The 23,379-nt window shown below is 40.5% G+C and overlaps 1 protein-coding gene across 5 annotated transcripts in view; it reads right to left on the reverse strand.

Annotated features, from left to right (window-relative positions):
* The window catches only part of BZW2 (basic leucine zipper and W2 domains 2), a 60,105-nt gene that overhangs the window by 36,496 nt on the left and 230 nt on the right, over positions 1–23,379 (reverse strand). Inside the window, exons 1-3 of one of the 5 annotated variants that reach the window (XM_042801800.1) lie at positions 23,026–23,149; positions 13,345–13,400; positions 2,551–2,615 (exon numbers count right to left, since the gene is read on the reverse strand). In XM_042801800.1, coding sequence (XP_042657734.1) covers positions 2,551–2,615; positions 13,345–13,400; positions 23,026–23,121 — 217 coding nt within the window. In that variant the 5' untranslated portion in view covers positions 23,122–23,149. Of the gene's footprint in view, positions 1–2,550; positions 2,616–7,696; positions 7,783–13,344; positions 13,401–17,650; positions 17,672–23,025; positions 23,156–23,379 lie in introns of those variants that run through there. The other 4 variants (XM_032991803.2, XM_032991805.1, XM_032991804.2 and 1 more) reach the window with 4 other exon arrangements.

Below are 23,379 nucleotides of genomic sequence, written 5' to 3' on the forward strand. Positions count from 1 at the left end.
CAGTGTCACACCTTGCTGTCCCCTCAGATAGCAGTGCTCCTGGGAGCTGCAGAATGGGAAAAAAGGAGTATCAAGGGACACAAATCAACCGGTAAGAACAAGCAGTCATCTCTCAGCCAGCTTACTTCCCCCAGCATTTGTGTGTTTCAGACTCTGCTACCTGCCTGCCTGCCTGCCTGTTACACACAACAGAATAGTCTCCAACGACTGAAATGCCATGGTCAAACCACAGCCACTGCACTCTGTTTTACCTGGCTGAAGTTTCATGTCTCCCTGATATACTGAAAATCAGCATAAAAAAACCTAATAGTATCTTCTAGTTTAAATCCAAGACATAATAGTCTGTGACACAGCTGTGATACAAAAAGTATATACAAACAGAAAGGAATAAACATACTAGGAAGCCATTTCTCTTCCGCAAGCCCTTTGCCTCTAGAAAGACAACAGATAACTACAATTTTCTAAGGAGGATCCTCAAATATTAAGGCAACCCGGATCACACCATATCTGAAGAAGAGATGTTTTGTTTTAAGCACATAAAGAAATGTTTGCATGTTAAAATTGATATATTCAAGCCATTTAATATCCCCAATCCCCTTTAAGTAATCTGTCAAAAACCCAAAACCCACCACACAAATCTTCCAGACCCCCCCCAAGTCTTTTCCTTCATCCACATAGTCAACAAGTTATCTAGTGCCACTTACAATCACCGTAACAGAAATTCAAGACGTAGCCACAGAATTACAAATAAAATACCTTTCTTTATGTTAATTATTACTCATATTAAATAGAAGTCAATGACCAAATCCGTACTAGGACCCATTATGCCAAATACAGTGCAAAACATGGACTGAAAAGAAAGTCATTATGAGAGACAGAACACTTTCTAAGACAATTTTATCCAACAGCATATGTACCATAACTGACTGACCTCGACTGAATAATACATTGAATCAATCCAGCAATATGCACATTTGATTGCTTTTATTGGTAGATTTGACAGAGGTATTTCTTTAGGGATTGTTAACTCCAGTCCTCTAGCTATGTCTATGCTGTTGCTAGTTAATGCAGTGTACAGCTCCTGCATAATACTCTGGACCATGCTGATAGAAAGTTAATCACTAATTACTGGAGCAGAGACATTTAATTAAAAACAATATAGGTTTGGGTTTTTTTAATTAATTATACCTACAAATGTTGCATGTGCATCATAAAAGAACATTTTCCATTTAAGAGACCGCATCAGTCAAACTGAGGAAGTGATGCATGCAAGGGAGGAAAGACACGAGGAAAGCTGGCACTGGTTTTTAATGTAACCAAACCCAAACTATTTTGCAGTTCTCATCCAAGCTTCGTGATCATCCTAGATCTGAAGACACTCAGCTCTTCTGACTCGTGATAAAATTTACAATTTTCTGAGAAATGTTAAAAACTCTTTTTGTTTCTTTCATCCACACAGAGAAAATGCTCTTTCTTACATTTTCTCTCATAAGATGGTAAGACTAGGCGTTAGCTTTTGATCATAAACAGGAAAGTCAAAATGTAAAAAGTCTGTTACATGACAGACAGGAACCTGACCTCTGTGTGCTATAATAATCTGCAATTGCAATGGCAAAAAATCGAAACCTTTTCACAAACCAGATTTTTATTTTTTTTCTGGAGAAAAAAAACAAACCCACATATTTTTGCCCTCTGCCTCAAAGTGTTGGACATCCATCTCAGACACCTAAACCATGACAAATGAACTCAGTATAATATGAGCAAGTGTGTTAGGATGACACTCACTGTACAGCATACCTGGATGATCAGTACAACTAGCACCACTTAGCTTTCTCTAAAAAATGATGCAATATTCTACATAAGGAAAGAGATTATTGGTCATGTTTACAGAAAACCAGAATCACAATGAATAAAATGGGACTTACCCAATGGTAATTGTTTTATTTTAACAATAAAAAAAACAACCTACGCTAACAGAGCAGAAATAAATATTGCTGAAAAAGGAATTTTCTCACCTCTATTGTTACAGAAAGTAGGGCCAATGAGATGATCTCACCATCTCATGGAAAAGTGAGAAAATTCCTTTTTAGATGTGAAAGGTTCACTTATAGAGATGGCATTGATTTGAGTCAAAGAAAAACAAAAATCAAAACCAGAATTTAGATAATTTTCTTTACACAGCCTTTAAATAAAAGCTCATACTTTGCTTTCTTAGTTAAAAAGGACATTTTAAGGAGCACCTGAAAAAAGCATCAAATAAGTTTTGTTCAGCATATGTAAATATACTATAAACTCAGTTAGAATCTATTTTTTTTTAAACTGAGGCTTCTACAAGACTTAATAGCTAATAAACCCCAATTTTACAGAAAGTCCTAAAATACATAGTGAGAATAATAAAATTCGTAGAGCTTAAAAATAACATCTGCACTCTTAAAATGGCTGAAGAGGAGAAAAAACTTAACCCTGCTGCACTGTCAGCTATTCCACCTACCCTGTTTCTAGTCACTTTAACAAAGAGGAAAATAAAGTAAAAAATGTAATGTAACCTACCCCTCTTCCTAGTTTTGAACCGCTGGCCTGTTAGCACCGGCTTCTGATTCTTATTCATAAAATTTCTGGAGAAAAGAAAAGAAAAATGTGGTTTTACTATGGCATTTACAGATAACAGTTTAACCTAAAGGCAAAATAAACATTCAGTGTAGTAAAATTCCAACACATGAAATGGAAAGAAATTTCTTGACGTATACTCAAAGAATAATTCACAGTATCTGAAAGATAAAGAGCACTGCAATCCAAGAACAACTTCGATGAGATGTGCTTCTCCCAAAACCTGGCTCTTAGCATCCCTATGAAAAACCCCGAAGGTTCAAACCCGAGCAGGAAGGTGACGGAGCCTCTGCCCTTCCTGCCGGGGCAGGGGTACAGCGGCGCTGCCCACGCAGCTCACGGGAAGGCTCGGGGGCACAGAAGCCACTTGGGCACAGGACTGGGAACCATCCTGGTGTGGCCTGGCACAGCACAGGTCACCAGGCAGACAGACTCCCAGGGCTACACGCCATCCTGCTGAAGACATGACTGTGGTCTAACCACAAAGACAATGTTTTAACCATCAAATCCCGTTCAAATATTTCTTCCAAGCATCACTATATCTTAATAACTTTTAGTTCCTAAAAACACGTAGGTGTTGTAAAACTAGTAAAAGATAACCAAATCCCTCCCTCCATCAATTTGATGTATAAATACATAGTTAAGGACCTACATGGCACACCACGTAATAACAACAGTAAAAAATATTGGGCTTATATTACTTCAGACCTTAACAGCAAATCTCAACATGCAATGTTAAAAAATTTCAGAAGTGATCATATATTAATGTCATTTTATCTAAAGAAAACAAAACTATTTTCCAACTTCAGATATAATTAGTTTAACTACGCAAGATGCAACTTGTGCCATGAGCAGCTAAACTGACAGCTGAATGCAACCAGCAGCAAATACAAGGAAGCTTGGCAGCATGTGGCAATCATCACGGGTCACCCCCCTGTCCTCCCAACAGCAAGTGCCAGCACTGAGACTTAGAGGCCACCTACTTCACACCTTGCAGGTCATTAGGTCACAGTTACATATGATTTGCTCATCCAGAATTAAGCCCTACCATAAAAGAAGCTTCAGCCTTTGGGTATGTTCTTCTAATTACTTTAGTTTTACAAAAATTTGTATTGTTTGTATTTCTCCACTGTGGACTCTGCAGGTCTTGTTTGAAAGTACACACATCTGCCGACATTTCTTCCTACCATGACCAAAAAGAAACTCAAGTTCTGTGGCTAGAAAGATCCCATCACTCACACGTTACTATCCGAGTAATGCTCCCTCAACCTCTGAAAGTTCATTTAACAACTCTGTTAACAATGCTCCAGCCATACAGTATGTTCCCATTCACCAGACAACCTCTTCCAGTGGCAGCATCACTAGCTGGCCACTTCTGCAGTGTTTCAAATGTTTAACTTGCCAAACCACTGCTTTCTAGTATAGGTCTACCACTTATCTGCTGACAAAAACTGCCCACATGCACTGGAAATAGCCAGTGTAGTTCAGAGTCAAGACTGGGTTTGCTTCCTGAAAGCCATAAAAAATACAAGATGCAACAGGCAGCTAAACTGAGAGGTTCACTTTCATCACTGAGATTTAAAGCTATGATTTTAGCAGACCAAGGAGCTTTTCAGAACAACTGAAAAACTAAATAGCCTTCTGGAAAAGTGATTTTCCCATCTGCAAGGAGAGTTAAAAATGGCAAACCATGATATCACGGGATCGTTTAAAGCACTATAGGATCCAAGTCTCCTTTCACAGCAGAGCTCAAGGCTCTTCCCCCACTTAGCTGTGTCTGTGGCAGAGGAACAGGAGGTGCTTTACAAGTTAATTAGGCAGATAATCTAGCAGTCAACAGCGATAACCAACAGCCCAGCCTCTAGCCAGTGGCCAGCTAGAACTGACTTATTTATCTGGTTTGTCTTTCTGACTTTCATTTTTTTCTAAGAGACTGGTCTACAATATATAATAGTTGCTCAGGTATTTCTGATTGTTTTTATGCTTAGCCCCTATAACTTACACATTGTTCTGGGTCTAGAAATGTTCATTTCAATAGATTGCAGGAGCCCATGATGTTTGGAAAGAAACTGTCAAGCAAGCCACACAGCAGGTAAGAATTAATCTTCTTGTCACAGCTCTTCCAGAGCACAAACATGCCGTCGGGCTGGGATCGACACTGCCCACTTCCTTAACAAACATACAGAAGCCTTGGAGGCAATGAATGAATGACACCTGACTTTCAACCCAGCCATACTGGTATGGTTTCCCAGTTGCTATAGAAGATATAAATGCATATGCTAAGTTTCTAGCACTAGACTTCGTCTTTCCTTTGATGCAGTATCTTTTTAAACTGTGAGAAGAGTTCCATGAACCTGGAGTTTGACTATCAAATTTTAAAACTGTTCCCTGTGAATATAAAATATGCCCTTTAAGACAGCTGGGAAGAAGATTAAAAAAAAAGCAGTTAAAGTAAGACTTACCATTTGTGGCAGGTTTAATGACTAGAAGATCAGTGCAACAGAAGAGACTGTTGAAGAGTTAATTACTACCAACACAGGATCTGCTGCCTTCTATATTTAGCTTTAAATGCACTGTTCTCTAATCTGCTGGAGTGCGGGTCAGGCTTTATAAGGCATTCCCTCAAGCACTGGCCCAGGGAGAACACAGGCACTTTCATCAAGAAACTGCAACATGAGCAAAACCAACCCAGGGATCTATACCACAGCCCAGGATGTATCTATACTACAAATGACATCAGCTACTGCAGATGAGATTTTGAAGTGCTGTTGCCACCACAACAGGTGCCTGGTTGACAGCTTAAAATTTACAAAAGTGAATGCGATGCAAAAATGGGTGATTTTTTTTAAAATCAAGAACACCCCAACAACAGCACAAAAGCGATGGCTGAAGGTTGTAAGCTCAGGGTGGCAGCACATAAACTTGCACAGTATATTTGATTGCATCACAGTGCAGCCTGCCTCTCAGGTGTCATGTAGCTATAAAGCCTTGAAATCATAAAAGATCTTGAATTATTACACGTATTCTCCATTTTGAAAGGTACAAGATCTGGGTAGGTCAAAGCCAAAGGCAAATTTTGAAATGCCAGCTAGAGAAGTCATAATGGTTTCAGAGGAGTAAGAAATCTTCATTATAGGTACAGGTAGGAAGGAAATAGTCTCAAAAAGACAATCCAAACCACCAGTCAAACCTATATCTTGTAGCCCGACATCCTCCAGGATTCATACGAACTGTCAGCAGGAAAGAGAAGAAATGTGGAAACAATAGCTCCTTAGCACACTCCTTTCACAGACGCCACTCTTCTATAGAAGGTGGGAGAGGCTCAGCAATAGATGCTTTACTCTTGATTCTCCCTTTAGGATCCAGAAAACCTCTTGTAGGAAACTCATGTGTTCAAACTCCATGTCCAAATACTTTTTATTTTATAAGCAGTTAAGTCAGAAGCTGGGCTGACTCAAGCAGGAAACATCAAGAGAGCAGTACAGAACCAGGCACCACACTCCAGAATGGGCTCATTTTCCATACAAACCTCAAAATGTCTAAGCCTGCTGATAACTAACTTACAGCTATAAAATTCATCAGAAAAATTTAAAAATGCATGACGTAAAACAGTTTCTCAAGTTCCACTCCCACTCTTGTTAACAGGTTTCTATAAAACAGATTCATGCTTAAAAAATACATAAGTTGTTGAGTTGGTACATTCCCTGAAACTGCTTGAAGTCCACAAGTTCAGCTTTCTCTACAGATGCTTCTCATTTACATGCTAAAGACCCTGGACAATTAAAACAAATACGAAGCACATCTACACTTGTAGGTATCTAGACATACATGATATAGAAGTTTCTATAATCAACCAATCCTTCTCACACAATTAATAAAAATTGTAACAGATTTAATTAATAAAACCAGCATTAATAAAATTAATTTATGGCACCAGGAATAGATGAAATAAAAAGTTACCTCAGAGCCTCAGCAATTTTGAACTTGCTTAACAAGTTAGAAAAATGCAGTCTTTTAGCCATACCACAGGGAAATTCTTACAATTATTAACTCCTAAATTATTTAAAGCCTTGATAAGGCTGAAGTTTTTGCCAAGGTACAATACTGGAAACATTTGTTCTTGGAAACTTACTGCTCAAACTGAAAAAAAAAAAAAACAAACTGAAAACCTTTATTCAAACCCATTCTATTTTTTTAAGCATCATTTTACACTTCTTTTAACTGAAGTCTCAGAATCATCTGAGATTCTTCAAACATTAACATGCTCATGATGAATTCAAGAACAGTTGCTTCACAGCAGAGAAACTTCAGTGCCCTAGTTACAAAGAAAGGGAAATCAATGCCAGACAACATAAAAAAAAAAAGAACAACCGTTTAATAAAACTCCCTACCAAGATGTTATGGCTCTATGTATGTTGGGCACTGGAAGAACGGTGAGGGAGCCCGCGGGGCAGGCGGCGACCCTTTGGGCAGCCCCCCGGGGTGCTGCTGCTGCGGGGACTCGCACCGACGGTGTTGGATTGCCAGGGTGCTGGAGGGAGCTGCCAGAGCACCACCGACACAGCACCACCACCACCAGCTTTCACAGGAACAGATGCTTGGCAGGAATCATTTCCATCTCCTTCCCTTGCTCAGACATCATGCAAGACAGGAGCACTCATCACAGAGGCAAACAAAATAAAAGCATAGATAAGGACAGTTTCTCGGAAGGAAAAACCCCAGCCCACATACCAAGGTCAATCTTTTTTCCCCCTAATAAGTGGAATATCCAGGACACTAAAAGGCTTTATTGGATCTTTTTCATTCAGCAACGTTACGAGGCATTTTCATCCTCTCACTGTTATAGTTTCAGGCTTAGGATGGAAACCTAAAGAGGGTTCTCCTCTTCTTTCAGCAGCAAGCCAAGGAGTTATGTTAAAAGCAAATTACTGAACTTGAGCAGCATGGAGGAAAGGCTGCCCTTGCACTTGTGCTGGAGAGGCAATATGTCAGCACGCAGCCAGCAGCTGTCTCCGCTCCCTGGGAAGGCAGCAGGCAGCTAGATTACGAGCTAACAAAATCTGTAGGTGGAAAACTCATAAATCATTACCAGTACAGAGGAACAGAGCGATGTAAGGGGACGACAGGACAGAGCGGATGCAATGCAGCCACTGGTTCTCGCCAAATCCTCGTCAGGCTTCCCACTTTCCACCCAGACACTGAGTCCCTGTGGGGACTCTCACAGCTCCTCCTTTTCCACAGGCACTTCCCAACACCCGAGTGCGGCAAGAGACAAGCGACCGCAATGCACAGCGGTCACGCAGCCTGCACAGCTGCTGCAGCATTCACTGCCGCCACAGCCGTGAAGTGTTTTCTGCTTTAACGTTGTTTTTGCACCCTCGTAAGGCTACAAAATCCACCTGGGCTGCTGACATTTCCCAGGTTCGGTCAGGGTGAAGGAAAAGCGCTGTATTTACACATTCCAGGCAATACGATGGCTAGCCTGCAACATGAAGAGCGGCGGTAACGCTACCTACTGCCTGCTAAAACTCACCCTGATACTGTTGAAAAGGAAATAAGAAGCTCTATTTGCTGCTTCCCAAAGTCCCAAGTGCTGAGAACAGGACCAGAGCAGTGCTAAGAAGCTGCCCCTCCTCCCTCCTTCACCACACATCTGAGGAGCCAACACCAAGTCCCTATATTCAGTGAGACACACCAGGCTTTCTTTACACAGGCTGACTCCTGCTATTTCATCACCATTTTCCACTCTTGACCTCCATTCCTAAAACATCGGGTTTTTTTTGTTTTTTTTTGTTTTTTTTTTTTTTTAAAAAAAGTGACTAATAACCAGGAGGACTGTAACTCAACCATGGTACAAATCAGCGCTGGCAGAGGGAAGGTTTATCTTGCGATTTTGCCCACAGAGGCCACCACCAGAGTTACAATGTTTACGAAACCTTTACCCCAAAGGTCCCACTCACTACAAAGGGTAAAGCCAGAGCCAGGCTCTCACCATGTTAAAATCCCCTCACTGATTTTATTGCACAAACGACTGCAATGGCAACATGCAGGGACTAAGCAGTCACATAATGATGTGCAGGGGAAATACAGACAACATCATGGTTTAATATTTACATGAAAAAAGGATACTGCTAATCCACATGCTTATTGCTGAAAAATACATCTTCTGTTATGAATTAATTTTGCTTATGACATTACAGTACATGAAGCAACTAGATACCGACCTTTGATTTCATACTTGGAAGCATGCCCTAGTCACCAGTGGCTATCATGCATAGTATCTTAAGATAGTGTTATAGCACATTTTCAACGTGCACTGAGTGCCCTGTCTTCCCCCAAAGAGCCTTCCAGAAGTTCTTAAAGCACCTTTTTTTTTAATTTTTTTAATCACAGGACAGTGTTTTTCCACAGTAGAGTCCACACCAGTAAAAGTACTTATCCTTTATTAGTATGCCTAGTGGGAGAGAAAACAGAATGAAGCAAGTGGAACTGGTTTCATTCTGCAGCAAGTACAAACAAATAGCAAAAGAGAATGAAACTTAACACACATTAAAGAAAAAATTAAAAATTACACCCATGTGAGATTCTTCAGCCAAGAACTGTGCTGTAGTTATCCAGATGAGAAATAAGTAAGTCCCCAAAAAATGAGAAGACAAACTCACCAAAATTTGCACCATAAATCTCATCACCTAACTGCTAAACCAGGACACACAGGAAGATGTGTCTCGAAAAACAGACAAAAAACCCCACCGCCACCAATTAATGTACAATCACACACTGCATCAGAGATCCAGCTCACTGTGTATTTCAGGAGAGCAGGTGTTTCTTAGGTCACTAACCAAGAATTTCTACAGAAGCGGCTCAGCTGAATAACAAGGTAAAAAAAAAAAGACAGAAATCTGCCACAGCCGAAGCACTCCAGATGCACTTCACAAGGTCAAGAGAACTGTAAACTGAACCAGCAAGGCAATGGACTTCTCTGCTTCGTAATCAGCAACCATATGAAAAATGCACGCATCATGGCACAATCAGTGAAGGGAAAAAAAAAAAAAGAAAAAAGAAAAAAAGAAAAAATTCTTAATCATTGACAGGTGAAAATACAAGTCAAGAAAATTAAATCATACGCTTGGGTTGACTCACATGGAAAGTTATCTTTTGGTAACAAGGTTTCTTTCAGCAACTAAGAGGAGGAATTAGATATAATTCTTCAAGGACAAGGTATTAGTAGGAGCTTTTCTCAGACTGTTGAGAGATCTCAAACTGCTGTGCTCCTAACTGGAGTACCTTGAGGTAATGGAGACTGTGTATTGCTACAGACCAGTTCATACCCAATTAACATTCACTTTAAGGTGATGGCTAGTCATCCAACTCCAAGCTTGCACACCTTGCCAGCAGGAAAACCTCTTACAAAAAGAAGGGGATAAAAAGGATTGGCAGAGATCAGGGTCAGGTGAACTTAGAAAACAAGCAGACCGCGGTACTCTCTCTCTCAGCAATCACCATAAGAGATAACGTTGCTAGAGGAAAAATGGTGTAGCTGAAATTCTGCAAAAACATGATACAAAGGTACTGCTGCAATTTAGCTCAATCCTTCATTAATGTTTGGCAGAGAGAGTTGTACTATCCACTGTTCACAGCACACTTGGAAGAAACAATTAATGGAATTAACTTGATAGGGTCCCCCATAAGCAGGTCTCCAATAAACCGAAAAATGCAAATATTAGGAAGAAAATGTGTAAAAAAAATATTACCAGAGAGGCTTCATTTCTCGCATTGAAGTCCGCCAGACACAAGACAACACAAGAACAGCTCAGCAGTGAAGGCCAGTGCAGAAGGAACAGCTTTCTCATGTAGAGTACCACTCCTCTGCTCAAATCTAACCTGCTTCTCTTTTTTTAATGTATTAGCCCACTGAAAGTTTTTAGTGTTGACCCTACACGTACAAATCAAATACCACAACAGTAAAATCAGAAGATGCGCTGCTTCCGTTTTTCTTGCTATGGCAAAGCTCTGAGCAGCAGCAAGAGCACTGGAGATCACCAGTGTCTTCAGGATACAGCACTGCAGCATCTGAAAATCCACAAAATGTCTTCAAAATTACAAGGGCTAAGCTTAAAAATAAGAAAATAAATACAAAGCGTGCATTCTCCAGAAAGTAATACCTCCCAGTTGCTAACAGTTTATTATTTCATGAACTAAATACAGTAATCGGAGGAGGGATGTATTAATAGCCAGCACCTCCTACACACTTGCAAGCAGTGAAAGCCTTGGCTTTAATAAAATGACAACTGCTGTAAGCAGTAAAGCAAGTTTTAACTTAGAACTCCCTAATTATTTCTTCAAAGCATGTGCAAGGAAAAGGAATTCACCAAGCTAACACATGGCTTTTTACCTGCAGGTCAATGAATCAGCTTTCAGGTACTGGAATTTTGGTCTTTCTGGCTAAAAAGCGATGAAGGCACAACGCTTTGCACCATGTCAACTATTCCAAACATGCCAGCTTACACTGATTATGCTGTTAGCAGCATTCACTTGGACAGAAAAGGAGTCCATAACAGACTTGTATCACTCTGCACCCCCAAAACAGTCCCATGTTCCCTGTGGCTGCTTCCTCCTCCTCAGAGCAGGTTGAACATTCTGACAGAACACACTAGTTTTGGTGAACAAATTTCTGAAGCGTGGGATAAAAATAGTCAATGCTTGGATTGCTTCAATCTGCAAATAGTTATTTTGTAGGCAGTGATAGATACAACTCCTCTCAAACCAAGCCTAGATAATTCTATAGCAATAGATATTGATTCATATCCACAAGTTGGATGTTGAAAAAAAAAACAACACACCAAAACCTACCCCACAGTGTATGGCATGGGGTGCCTACACAATCAACTATTATCCTAGGTGAGTCAGAAAAATAGCTATTATAGACTGAACATGCAGAGAGGGGGCACACACTTGTTATTCTACCCACTGCTTGACAGCTCACACACCAGCACTCTCAGCTCAACTTCAGAAAGGCATTTCTTCACCTCTGTGTAGAAGCCTGAAAGCTCTTAGAGGAATTCATGGAAGAAGAGTCTATCAGGGGCTATTAAATACAAGAATCATACAATCTTCTAAGACAAAAATTGCTGTAAGTATGACAACAGCACAAAAGAAAGAAATGTAGCAATCCCATCTAGCTACATTTTTACACCACCACATCCTCCCCCCTCCCCACTTTTTTTTTTTTTTGTCCCTACTTAACTCTACCAGCTGCTTTCAGAAATGAGACTCTGGACCTAAGGCCAATTTCTCCTAGTAAGCCAAGTTTTGGTATGAGGTCAGGTAACCTATAGGCATCATATATCCCACGTAGCTCCTCCTCACTGCGTACTTCATGAAAGGCTGTCTATTAAATCCACAAATGGACAAGACAAACATTACTCACCCTAGTACTCCACTTGGCAGTACTAGGACAACAGCACTGAGAGCTGGGTGGCACTTCAGTAAGGCCAGGTGAGGAGGAGAAGTAAACAAAAAATGCAAGAGGTCTGACATGAGTCAGCATGTTGCATTACTAATTTTGCAGGAGGTCTTTATATTGCTTTATTTAAGATGAGGGAAAACATTCAACTAGTTGTCTTCAGTAATGCAAACAAAAAGCTTTGATCCAATCTGTATTGTGAATATTGTGATTCAACCCAGATATTTCTTCCCTGTGAGTGGGGATGTCCAGGGTCTTGACGGTAAGCATACTGTAGAGACTGGTAATAGGAATCACATTGGTATTGTAATTGAACTGTGTATTGCAATTGTTTTACTTTGTTACATGTAACTTCCATTTGTATTGTGTTTTCAGTATATTTTGTATTACTCTGCTAAATCAGAAATCCCATGTAACATCAACTACCTTCAGATAAGTAAATTAGGTATTAAACATTACACCCTCCGTGTGTGGAATATCTAAAAGAAGCTGGTCAGAGACTACTAGACTCATATGCACACATCAGAGCAAGCTGGAAGATCAGTCTCAGTTTGGTAACTGAAAAGCTCAAATGCTAAGCAATCACGTATAGCAAAGTTTCCTCTATTTAGATATACCACGCATAGAAACAGTCAAGAAAGTGCTCAAAACACCACATGTTCTCTCAATTTCAACAGTTCAGCTTCCCTTTCCTTAATCATCTTTCATGCTGTATCTGGACATAAAGATGTTAAATGTAACACTTATCTGAAAGTGCATACAACCAAGACTATGTCTTTGTTGGTAATCCAGATTCAGGAGACTTTGAAGTCCATCAAACTAACGCAAAGAATTCACAGTCTATCTATAAACACAGCATTGCAAGCAATGCCTATTATGAATGCTATGAATGCATCATGATAGTTTTGCTTCTCAAAAAGATGTATTTATAAGCAGTTTTGATCATAATTGCAATCAGATGAAAACTCAGTTCTCAAAAATACATTTATATACACAGGTGGCCAGAATCTTAGAATTAAGAAACATTGCCATGAAAGGAAGTCAAATAAAGTAGCAATATAAATCATCCAAGCTAGAAAAAATAGAGTAATTAGCCTGTTGCTTCACTAATTTGTATCTGTTTTCCAGTATTAATGTCATGTGCTAACAGCATAATCACATTGCAGAAAGCTAATAGAAGTTATTGAGTGAGAGACATCTGCTTCACCCAGATGTAGACCAGAGCAGGTATATAATATTTTACCCCACTCCATCACAGAGGCAGCAAATCCCACCTGCAGGCAGTACCGTTTACACTGTGGCAGTTGCTGAAGCGCTTCGTGCTCACACACTGGAAATGGAAGCACAGACAGCTGTCAGTCATCTCAGTTCAATGCAAAAAATGACAGTTTAATTGATGCCATTCATTGTGAGAACCACTACCTATTTCACTGTTGACCATTTTAAGGAGACAATCTGCTAAGCCAAAACCCATATCCATTTTTCTTGAGCAAAAGGCCAACTGTCAGTACCCAAAAATGGGGTGCATTTGACCTAACTTTAAAAATGAATGACAGCAGACACATAAATTCGACCCTGCAATTCTTGCCTCTTTTCACCATCAATGGAGAAACGTAAATATTTCCAGAAAATACCTTATCTAAAATATTCTGCTTACCCATCTTAGGGTGAGACCTTAAGGGAGTCTCTTGTGAACAGCTTCACAGATTCAGCTTTAGGCACTTTTTAGATATCTGAACTAGATCAAAGTTACTCCATCAGTTTCTACAACATAAATTCATATCTGCAGATTGGCAATATGTGTGAAAGTCTATAGCTCAGTGACACCTAAAAACATCTCAGGCAGAGCTAAGAGCTTAATTACACACCCAAAACTAACAGTAGGGCAATTACTAATGGTATATTATTCAGTTCTACAGTTAATTCAGTAGACCTGCTTGTTTATCTTTCTGAAATGATTCACAGAATTTCCGTTGTTGGCTGAGAAGTTTCAAAATCCAGCATACTACAAATACGCTGAGAGAATAGGCTCAGCATCAGACCACAACCACCCACCCACACCCAACCCAGTTTCTGAAGCCAAGCATTACTGCAGGAGTTACGGATTTCCAACTGGAATAGGTTTAATATCTTTTTAAATGGGCATAAAACATCACCATGCCAGCCAGCCTGGCTTCCTTCAACAGAAAAAGCATACATCCACTTTGAGGTTGTTTGGGCTGTATCAGTGTCAGCTTGGCACAATGATATTTGCCACTATTAATAGGGAAATCTATTTCCTTGTTTACAGCATCATGGTTTATGCACTGGAAAGACTAATATCAGCAACCTAATTCTACAGACAAACTAATAAATCTTCCATGGGATGTACATCTGTAGGTGTATGCATACATATGTACATACAAAAGACTAAGAATGCCAATAAAAGCTATGTTAGATTTCTACAGCTCACTTCCTACAAGGATGCAACATATAAAGAATTTTAAAGGTTTACTAACAAGACAGCTAAAGGACTTTTTTTTTTTTTTTTTAATTCTGGACTGAGAAAACACAATGAAAGGCTTGCCTGGTTTCTCTGAGGACTTTCAAAAGACATGCTAGTTAACCTAGAGCTCTTGAATGGGGATCTAGAAAAGGATCCTACAAAGTACATTAACTTTTAGTGAAAAAGGGGCATATGCCTTTTAATGCTACACCTCCTGTCCTTTTGAAAGAAACAGAAGCTCTTCAAACAGCCAAAAAACTGTTAACATCTATTGCATCTATCATACAAGGAGGAAAAAAAAAATAAAAATTTCAAATTTTAAGAAGTGAACTGATGCTAAATCCCAAAACGTAGATTTGTTGAGTCATGGATACAGCAAAACTCTCAATGAACTGACTGTTAAAACCCATGCAGACCAATGCATTTGCATCCCACCTCAAGTACTGCTCTGCCTAGTTTGATATGCTCTGTAGAGCTGAACAACTAGAAAACCTGGCATATGTTCTCTGCTAATGGAAGATAAAATGCAAAGGTAGCAGAAGTGCCAACCTAAATTTATTTTTTTTTAAAAATCTAAAAGAAGAGAAAGCAGATATTCAACATGACTCTCAATGAGGGGCTTTGCAATGGGTAGTATTTTTCCTCTATTCTTGACAATGTCGCAAAAACAAGAGTTGATACTTCAGGTTAAGAATATGTTGACATGAATCTTTATTAACCAGTTGTTGGGAACACTAATTAAGGTAGCTATTCAACAAACTAAAAACCTAGTTATTAACAGGAATTGAGTAATTTATACAGGGATTACATAAAAAAAAAAAAAAAAAAGAAGCAAAGATGTTGAAAAAGAATAAATGGGGAACATCTTGGTCTACACTAGGAAGACAGTGCACTTTTCCGCATCACCGACATATGGCTCTCCCCCAGCTTCAAAAGCTTTTTTTGCGTTGTCTCTTCATACCATAACACTGCTTTTGCAGTGCTGATGTTTACCAGGTCAGACTAAAAACGTCAATGACTGTTTAAACTGACAAGACAAAGGAAAATGAGGAAAGAATTAGGTCTTCCTACTCCCAGGAATCAAGAACAAGTCAGGGAGGGCACTAAGCTACTAAACTAATCCTAGCATCAAATGGGCTACCCATAAAATGCTTTGACTTCACACATTTGGCTTCAGGGAGCTGTGGACCACTGCTTACAGATGAAAGCTCAAGAATTGCACAACTTCCTCATAGGGGAGACCAGATAAACTGATGCCTTGATGATTTAGCAGTGTAGGTCACTAAACCAGACCACTATCATAATGAAGGATCTTGGAGGCACAACATCAGTGCAAATAAATTGACATGATGATGGCAAGGGCATAATGGGAAGAAGGCACTCTTCAGCATACAACAATAAACATTTTAACAGGAATAAACCAACTGAAAATACAAAGCCCTTCTCTTAGATTATTTGGAGAAGTAAATTATGAGTATGTTTTACTTTCTCCAATTCAAGGAGAAGTCTTCTAATAAAGTTCTGCAAAACAAGATATCCAAATTCAAAACCTGGCAAAAGACCTCGTCCAGGTACTTGAGCACAGGAGAAGCAGGCCAAACGGAGACTGATGCTCATGACAATGAATCCCAAGGGCAGAGCCAAGGATTCAGGCAGCCCTGGGGATATGCTGAATGGGGCTCCCTTTTGCCACAAAAGGTAGAAAAAAAAAAAATCATCTTGGACAGAATATGGGATTCAACCACACAACACCAGGCTTCCATAGCACTGGCTGATGGTTTGGGGATCCTCAGGCCTTGGCCACAGGAAACCATGCATTAAGATAAAACAGTTAAAACAGACCTAATACAGAAGAGACTTAACAGCACAGATTTCAGGAGCAAGCTCAGAGAGGTGCGGAGGCATGGGACAAAACCAGCAACAAGACTCAAACCAAATTCATATCCATAGTGGCGCATATAGAGAAGATTGTAGATTGAAAATAAACTCACCATCTCCTCTTCTTTCTAAAGGGTTGAGGTCTCCTTGAGTATTTCAAATAAATAGCATCCTTTATTTTTCTAATTTTCTATTGCTTGAGGCATGAAATGGTAGTGAAAATAAATGACAAACCCTGTGTCTGCTAATGCTCAGTAACACATTCCTAAGATTTCACCCTTGTGCCTTATCAGAAGCAAAATGACTAACATATAACTTGAATGCACTGAATGAATTTTCAATCTTAAAAACATTTCTAGAGAAGTAGAGGATTTATTTATGGAAACAAAACCTAAAATGAAAGGATCACTTAAGCTTGCAAATTACAAACGGTTGAACTGCTTCAACTTCTCTTTCATCATGAAAACACATTTAAGGAAAATACATGAAATAGTGGTTATTACAATGAAGTACTCCCCCAAAGCCATATGTAATTGTTCTGCCTGCGGTAGTTGAAGCAGTTGCAGAAGGGTGTAACTCATTGGGATTCAAGACATCACAGGAGATGCTTCTTTCCTGTGTCCCTGACCAACCTCTCTGTTCCAGACTGCATCTAGCATTTTCCCCATCTGACCCGCCTGTCCTCAATTCTAATTCTCACCAGAGGTAATCCATCCTTCTTACAGGCTGACTGCAAGCAATAATCTTTGTCCGCTACTGTGAGTCTGCAATAACTGTAAGCAATTTCTATATTAAACTTCTCCATCTAACCTAAAAATAACTCACATTTTGCAGAGCAAATCCTTATAGAGGACTCCAAAATATGCCTACGTATGAAGTACTCAATGAATTTTAGAATTCCTACAGAAAACTAGAGTTTATGTACTAGGAAAAAACACATTTCTAATTTCAAAAGCTCTTAGATGCATAGCAACTAACAGCTCTTACAGACAAAGTCCTTGTTATGGTAGGAATTACTACGGATTTACTTCCTGGAAACATTTTCCTGAATTCTGGGAATTTAAAAACCAAAATACTTAACTCGACAAAAGATTATTTGTTTTATATGGCACATGTGAGGAAGTTTTTTTACTACATTAAAACACACTTAGTGATAAAAGCATATCTAAGTATAGAATGGGAACAAGACTGAACAATAGGAAAAAAAAAGCTCTTACCATGTGTCTCAGCCATTACCCAGGTTTCAGCTTCTGTACTGACTCATGACCAGCTTACCTCTTAACTACTTTCCCTAGGAAGCATGCACCAAGCACCTCCTAGCCTTGCAATATGATCTGCACGAGCTGTCACTTGCACCTATCCGATCCCATCACAAAACTGTGATACAAGTCAGAAGGTTTACCAGCAATGTATTACAAATACATGATTTCTCTTTAGTGTGCTTGCACTGTAGAACCACACTTTACAGAAAATCAAAGCTGTTAAACCCTGAAACTCAGGCGTTTCATTCTCCTCTCAGCTTTATAGCACTGAGGAATCTTGATAAGCACTACAGTGTCATAAGTATGGCCACCACACCACTGTACCCATCCTCTTGGCTACACTCGCTCTTTATTTTGCTTTTTGTTTTTTAATAGCTTTTATTTTTAATTTTGCAGTCTCTTATAAGACCTACAGCTAGATTTAAGAAGTATGGTACAGCAAGTTCAAAAGGGTTTTCAGGCATAGCAGAATATTATTGCACTCCACAGACTTCTGTCTAGGGAGAAGCAATAGTTTTTTTCCATTTGTCAATTTTCCTTTCACATACCAGCATTACCTCTGAGTGATCATTAAGTATTTTAGTTATCATTGAACAAATAATTACTAGTTTAAATTAACAAGTAAGTACTGCTGCACTGGAGGGGAAGACTCATACTTAATCAACAATGGATCACATGGAAAATAAGCAGTATCAGAAATCAAATCCACAGTTTAATGGGCAACCACAGCAGTCCACTGGTGAAATGAACTGTACATGAGGTATCCGAAAGGGATTATTTTACCTGTAGGCTCAGGCATGGAGATAGATACAGGTGACAGCCTACTGCTCTATGTGCAACACAGAAAATGAACTGTTGAATTTGAACAGGAGTAACAAGGACAGAAAATAAGCTGAGAAGTAAAAGATGATGTCTCTTAAAGCAATCTGAACTTAATAGCACATACCCATTCAACACACAATCTTATTCCTCTGTCCTAAACAACCATCTTAAACCTGCAAGCCAGTACATATATCTATAGAGGACTGTAAGCAGAGTTTAAATAAACTTGCCTTGGGTTAAAAAATTACTCACAAATTACATACATTTAACCTAACTGCCTCCACCATTTTTCACCAGATAAAAGGTTTCATTGTCACCAACTGCTGCTGACACTCCCAGGGTCTTTATTTTTCCCAGTATTACACTCATGATTCCCAAGAGGTGGTGCAGGGCTTATATGTGCTGTGAAGTTTTTTAGTGTCCTTCTACACAGAGGTGTAGCTTTATGTAACTTTACATCTCTGAAGTTTTGAATTTATTTTAGCAACACTGTCTGAACAGCCATTGCAAATCAACTCTTACAGGAGCCATGCTAATGTATGATTGGGTTATTGCCACCACTTGCAAAGCTTAAGTGGGAAAGAACTTGGCCTTGCAAGGGTGCTCAGCCAGCCCTCTGACACATATTGCTCAGTCACTAAGTACATCTCAGTCCATCAGCAAAAAAAATGCTTGTATGCCATTTCTTCTATTATAACAAAATACCTACTACCTACTTGGAATTCATATGCATTAAAGAATTTGTTAAAAGCTTGGATTTATCTTTGTCAAAAAGAATCATAATGACTTGAGCACCCTGGCTATAGGAATACCTTATCATTCAAAGACATACCTAATTGTGTTCAAACATTTATCATACATGCCAGTCCCTAGCTGCCCTCAGTTATTCTTCTGCAGTCTTTTCATAATCTACCTTCTGGTACAAAACAAGACTTAGCAATGTTAACAGACTATATCATAGATCCAGTGGCTGTCCCAAGATCCAAAACCAAATGCAATCTAAAAAAAAAAACCAAACCAACCACTTAAAATAAAATAAAAATACTTAAAGAAGTCAAAGTTATACAATGCCAATCAACTGAGGGGGAAGAGTAACATAATTAGGATCTGTGGGATCTGAGAGAAAAAAAAAACAGGGGATATTTCTAGCAATAAAAAACCCTGAACTTGCATGAACTTGCACTGATCTAAATGATTAATCCTAACAGATACTCCTCACTTTGGCCAGGATTGGAGACAGCGGGACCAAAACCCAGAAAAGGTCTATCTGAAAGGCTCAGTTCCACGTGAAGATTTCCCATAGCCCAGGCCATGCAGAAGACAGAACCATTTCACAAAAACACACTTGAGAACCATGTGAAATGGCTTTTATATAGGAATGATTAAATAGACTTAAGACTTCAGCTTGACAAAAACACAGTGGCAAGAGATAATACAGGTCCGTCAAGGCATGACTGCACGTCGAGGGTGAAGAGGGAACAATTCTCCATGTTCTCCCAAAAGAGGAACTGGGGGTTGGGGTGGGGAATCAAATGAAACCATGAAGTATCCAGGTTCAAAAACAAATAAAGAAAGGTCCTTCTTCAAGCAGCTGTGGAAGTTATAACCACAGGATGCTGCAGATGCAGTTTCCCTAAACATAAAAAAGCCATCTCAGGTGACCCAAACCAAAGGGAAGTCCTTAGCTGTGACCAGCGGGATGGCAGCTAGGAGAGTAAGCCATAGGAATATCAGTAATTGTTTAACCTGTTATTTGATTTTTCCCCAGATAAAATGTAGTGGGTCAGACCAACCTTCTGATCATGCCCTGGCACAGAAAGGGGCTGTAGGATCTCTGACGCATGAGCATTTGCTGCATCTGTGACACTAGCAGAGCAGCAGAGTACATAGTCATAACTCAAGCAAGCCTCTAAGATACAAGAGAAGATTAGTCGTTTGACAGAAAACAGCTTGAAACCAGTGAAACCAGTTCAGCATCTCCTTTTCCTCTCTTCCATGTCCAAAGACTGAGTTTCATGGTGCACTCTCCAAGGCATAAGGTAGTCGCTTCTCCCCTAGCCTGACCCAGGAAAAGGCATTTATTGTATTACTAATACTCAGTTAAAGAAATCCATGTTATTTTCTTGCATGGACCTAGCTCTCCACAGCTGCACAACACATGAGGTGTTTAGGATCACAACAGCCATCATAAATTCCCAAGAGCAGAACTGCACACATTAAAACCAGCAAACCAGAGGGGAAAAAATGCTACCACTTGTGCTTGCTTCACAAATCAAAAGTATCAGATGTATAACCTGATGAGGAAATAAGGAATTCTTCCTATGATACTTAACAATTGAAATTTAAAGGATATTGAGTCGCACTGAGGTTAAAATGTCCTTTTCACTCTCTAACACTCACAACTTAAACTGTTAATTACCACACAGTAATAGCCACAACTTAAATATGTGTAACAACCAGATACAGTAGATGAAAGAAAATACATTCAGGGGAAAGACACAAAACTAAAGAACCTACATTTTCAGATTCCAGTTCCATGCCCTGACACAGACTCCCTACACCACCTTGGAAAAATCATTTGCTGCCTCTTGCTTCAAATTCTATACATAAAATGGAGGCAACGCCACTTCATTACCTCATCACAATCTTGCAACAATAAACCAAAGATTGTGAAATGTCCGTAAGTTCCCGGAGTGAAGGTCATACAGAAGCCTTCCATAGGTAAGAGCAACAAATGTTTTTAACTAGTGTTAAAGTATTTTATTATCCTTGCAAATGGAGCAGTCCTGCAGCTTTAAGTCACCAAGTGAGCTCCAATGAGGCTGCCAAGGAAAAACTGTGTTTGCCTGTTTATTCTGTGAACTAGTGTGCAGTGATAGTACTGACATTCTCACATTAAGAAAAAAGGAATGTAATATGCATACTTTTGTGCACTGAATGCCTGACAGGGTTTGTTTTTTTTTTTTAATACGAAAGGAAGCTTGTAGGGTCTTGTTATTTAATAGTACCACAGAGATTATCAACGTACTGTAACATCACAAAATTTGTTCACAGAGGATAGAGTTCCCACCCTGCAGTGAACCAACAAAAGACCACTTAAACTCCAATTCCAGCCTTCACGGTTGAGCCAGTGAAAGACTTCTGTTAGCACCACACAAGGATATCTTTCTGGACTGTAATATAAAAAGCACTTTTGTCTTGAGGGCATTTCCTTCAAGGAAAATTGCACAAAAAAAGTCAAGGGAATCTATTATAATCTGAAGTCCGAAGCAATCTCTCTTATTTACTACTTGTTGATTCGAGTAAAACTAGATGGTAGCACATTCTTCTATTTCCACGGTTTCTAAAATCAAGAAAGCACACACAATTTGGCTGTTTTGTTAAAATAAATTCATATCACACTTTACTTTTGTACCCAATAGGTATGAAGATACACTGAATTCAGAGAGTGAGTTCTTCTATGAACCAGGAAGCAAACAACAGGACTGCATCACTTCTGAAAGTCAGTCAAGCAATTAACAAATATGAAAACAGAGAAAATGATTAGCATTCAAGAGATTCCAATAAATAAGCAGACATGAGATGACCTGCAAGTATTAAGGAAATTAAAAAAAAAAAAAAAAAAATCAGCTTGGTCACAAAGCTATGCCTTCAAAAATTGGTTACAGGAAAAAATAGGTTCCTTAAAAGAAACTACAGGAAAACTACACGCTGAAGAGTAGAACAAAGGAGGGTAAAAAGTCAGCACCGAGTACGAGGTTTTCTGCTTTTCTCTCCTGTACAAAACACGCACAGAAATCAAAGATGTTAAACCTCAGCCTCTGTTCCTGACTGGGGACCTGCAGGATCATCCCTGTGCCTACCGAGCTTCAACTGGAGGAGTGGAAAGTTGGATCCGTAACAAAGATCATTTTTCCACCGACGGTTTAATTTTAGAAAGGCGCTAACAAAAGGCACCGCTCTAAATACCCCAAACGCGTTATTTCCCTTCCCAAATCATCAGAGTCTGATTCCTTCTGGAGAGGCGATGCCGTGACACAACCAGCGCTTTACTCCGCCGCTCCAGCCGAATAAACAGCCCTTCCTGCCTAGAAAAAGCCACCCCACAGCCCGATGCCATGAAGCGACAAGGAAGCAGCCGCTGCGGGAAGGCCGCGGGGCACGGGGCTGGCCGGGGGCAGGTGCCCGCCCCTCACCGCGGCGGGGGAGGCGAGGGCGCCCGGGCGGCGCAAACCCGCGCACGGCGGCGTTTCCAACCGCGGGCTCTTTGCCGCCGCGGCACACGCCCGACCCCGCCATGGCCGCCGCGCACAGGCCGCGCATCTCAGCCCGCCCCGAACGGCCCCGCCGCAGCCCGCGGACGCCGCCCGCCCGGACAAGCGCCGCCGCGGGGCTGGAGGCGCTTCTCCTGCCCGGCGGCGGCCGCGCTCGACCGCGGGGCGGGGCGGGGCGGACCGGCCCCGGCCCCGGCCCCGGCCCCGGCCGTGAGGGGCGCCCGCCCGCCGCACCTGTCGGGTGGTTGCGCGGTCCGGCGAGGGGAGGGCAGTCGCGGCAGCGGCGGCGGCGGCAGCAGCAGACAATGGAGGAGTGAAGGACAGACACATTGACACACGGGCGCCAGTGCGGCCGCCCCCTCAGCCCGGGCCGCCCCACTCCCGCCATCCCTTTGGGGGAGCACGGAGGAGGAGACGCAGGGTAGCCAGAAAAGGGGAGCAAAAAAAAAAAAATTAAAAAAAGAGAAAAACACGTTTCTCGTCTTCAAAATATGGGATGAAAGAGGAACAGCTTCCTTCTCTCCGGTTAGGAAGTCGGCGGAGGGGGCAGCTGGCCCCAAATCCCCCCCGGCTCGGCGGGAATGGTTT

Source organism: Tyto alba, unplaced genomic scaffold, assembly GCF_018691265.1.
Source record: "Tyto alba isolate M040663 unplaced genomic scaffold, T.alba_DEE_v4.0 Super-Scaffold_38, whole genome shotgun sequence".
NCBI classification, from domain to species: domain Eukaryota; kingdom Metazoa; phylum Chordata; class Aves; order Strigiformes; family Tytonidae; genus Tyto; species Tyto alba.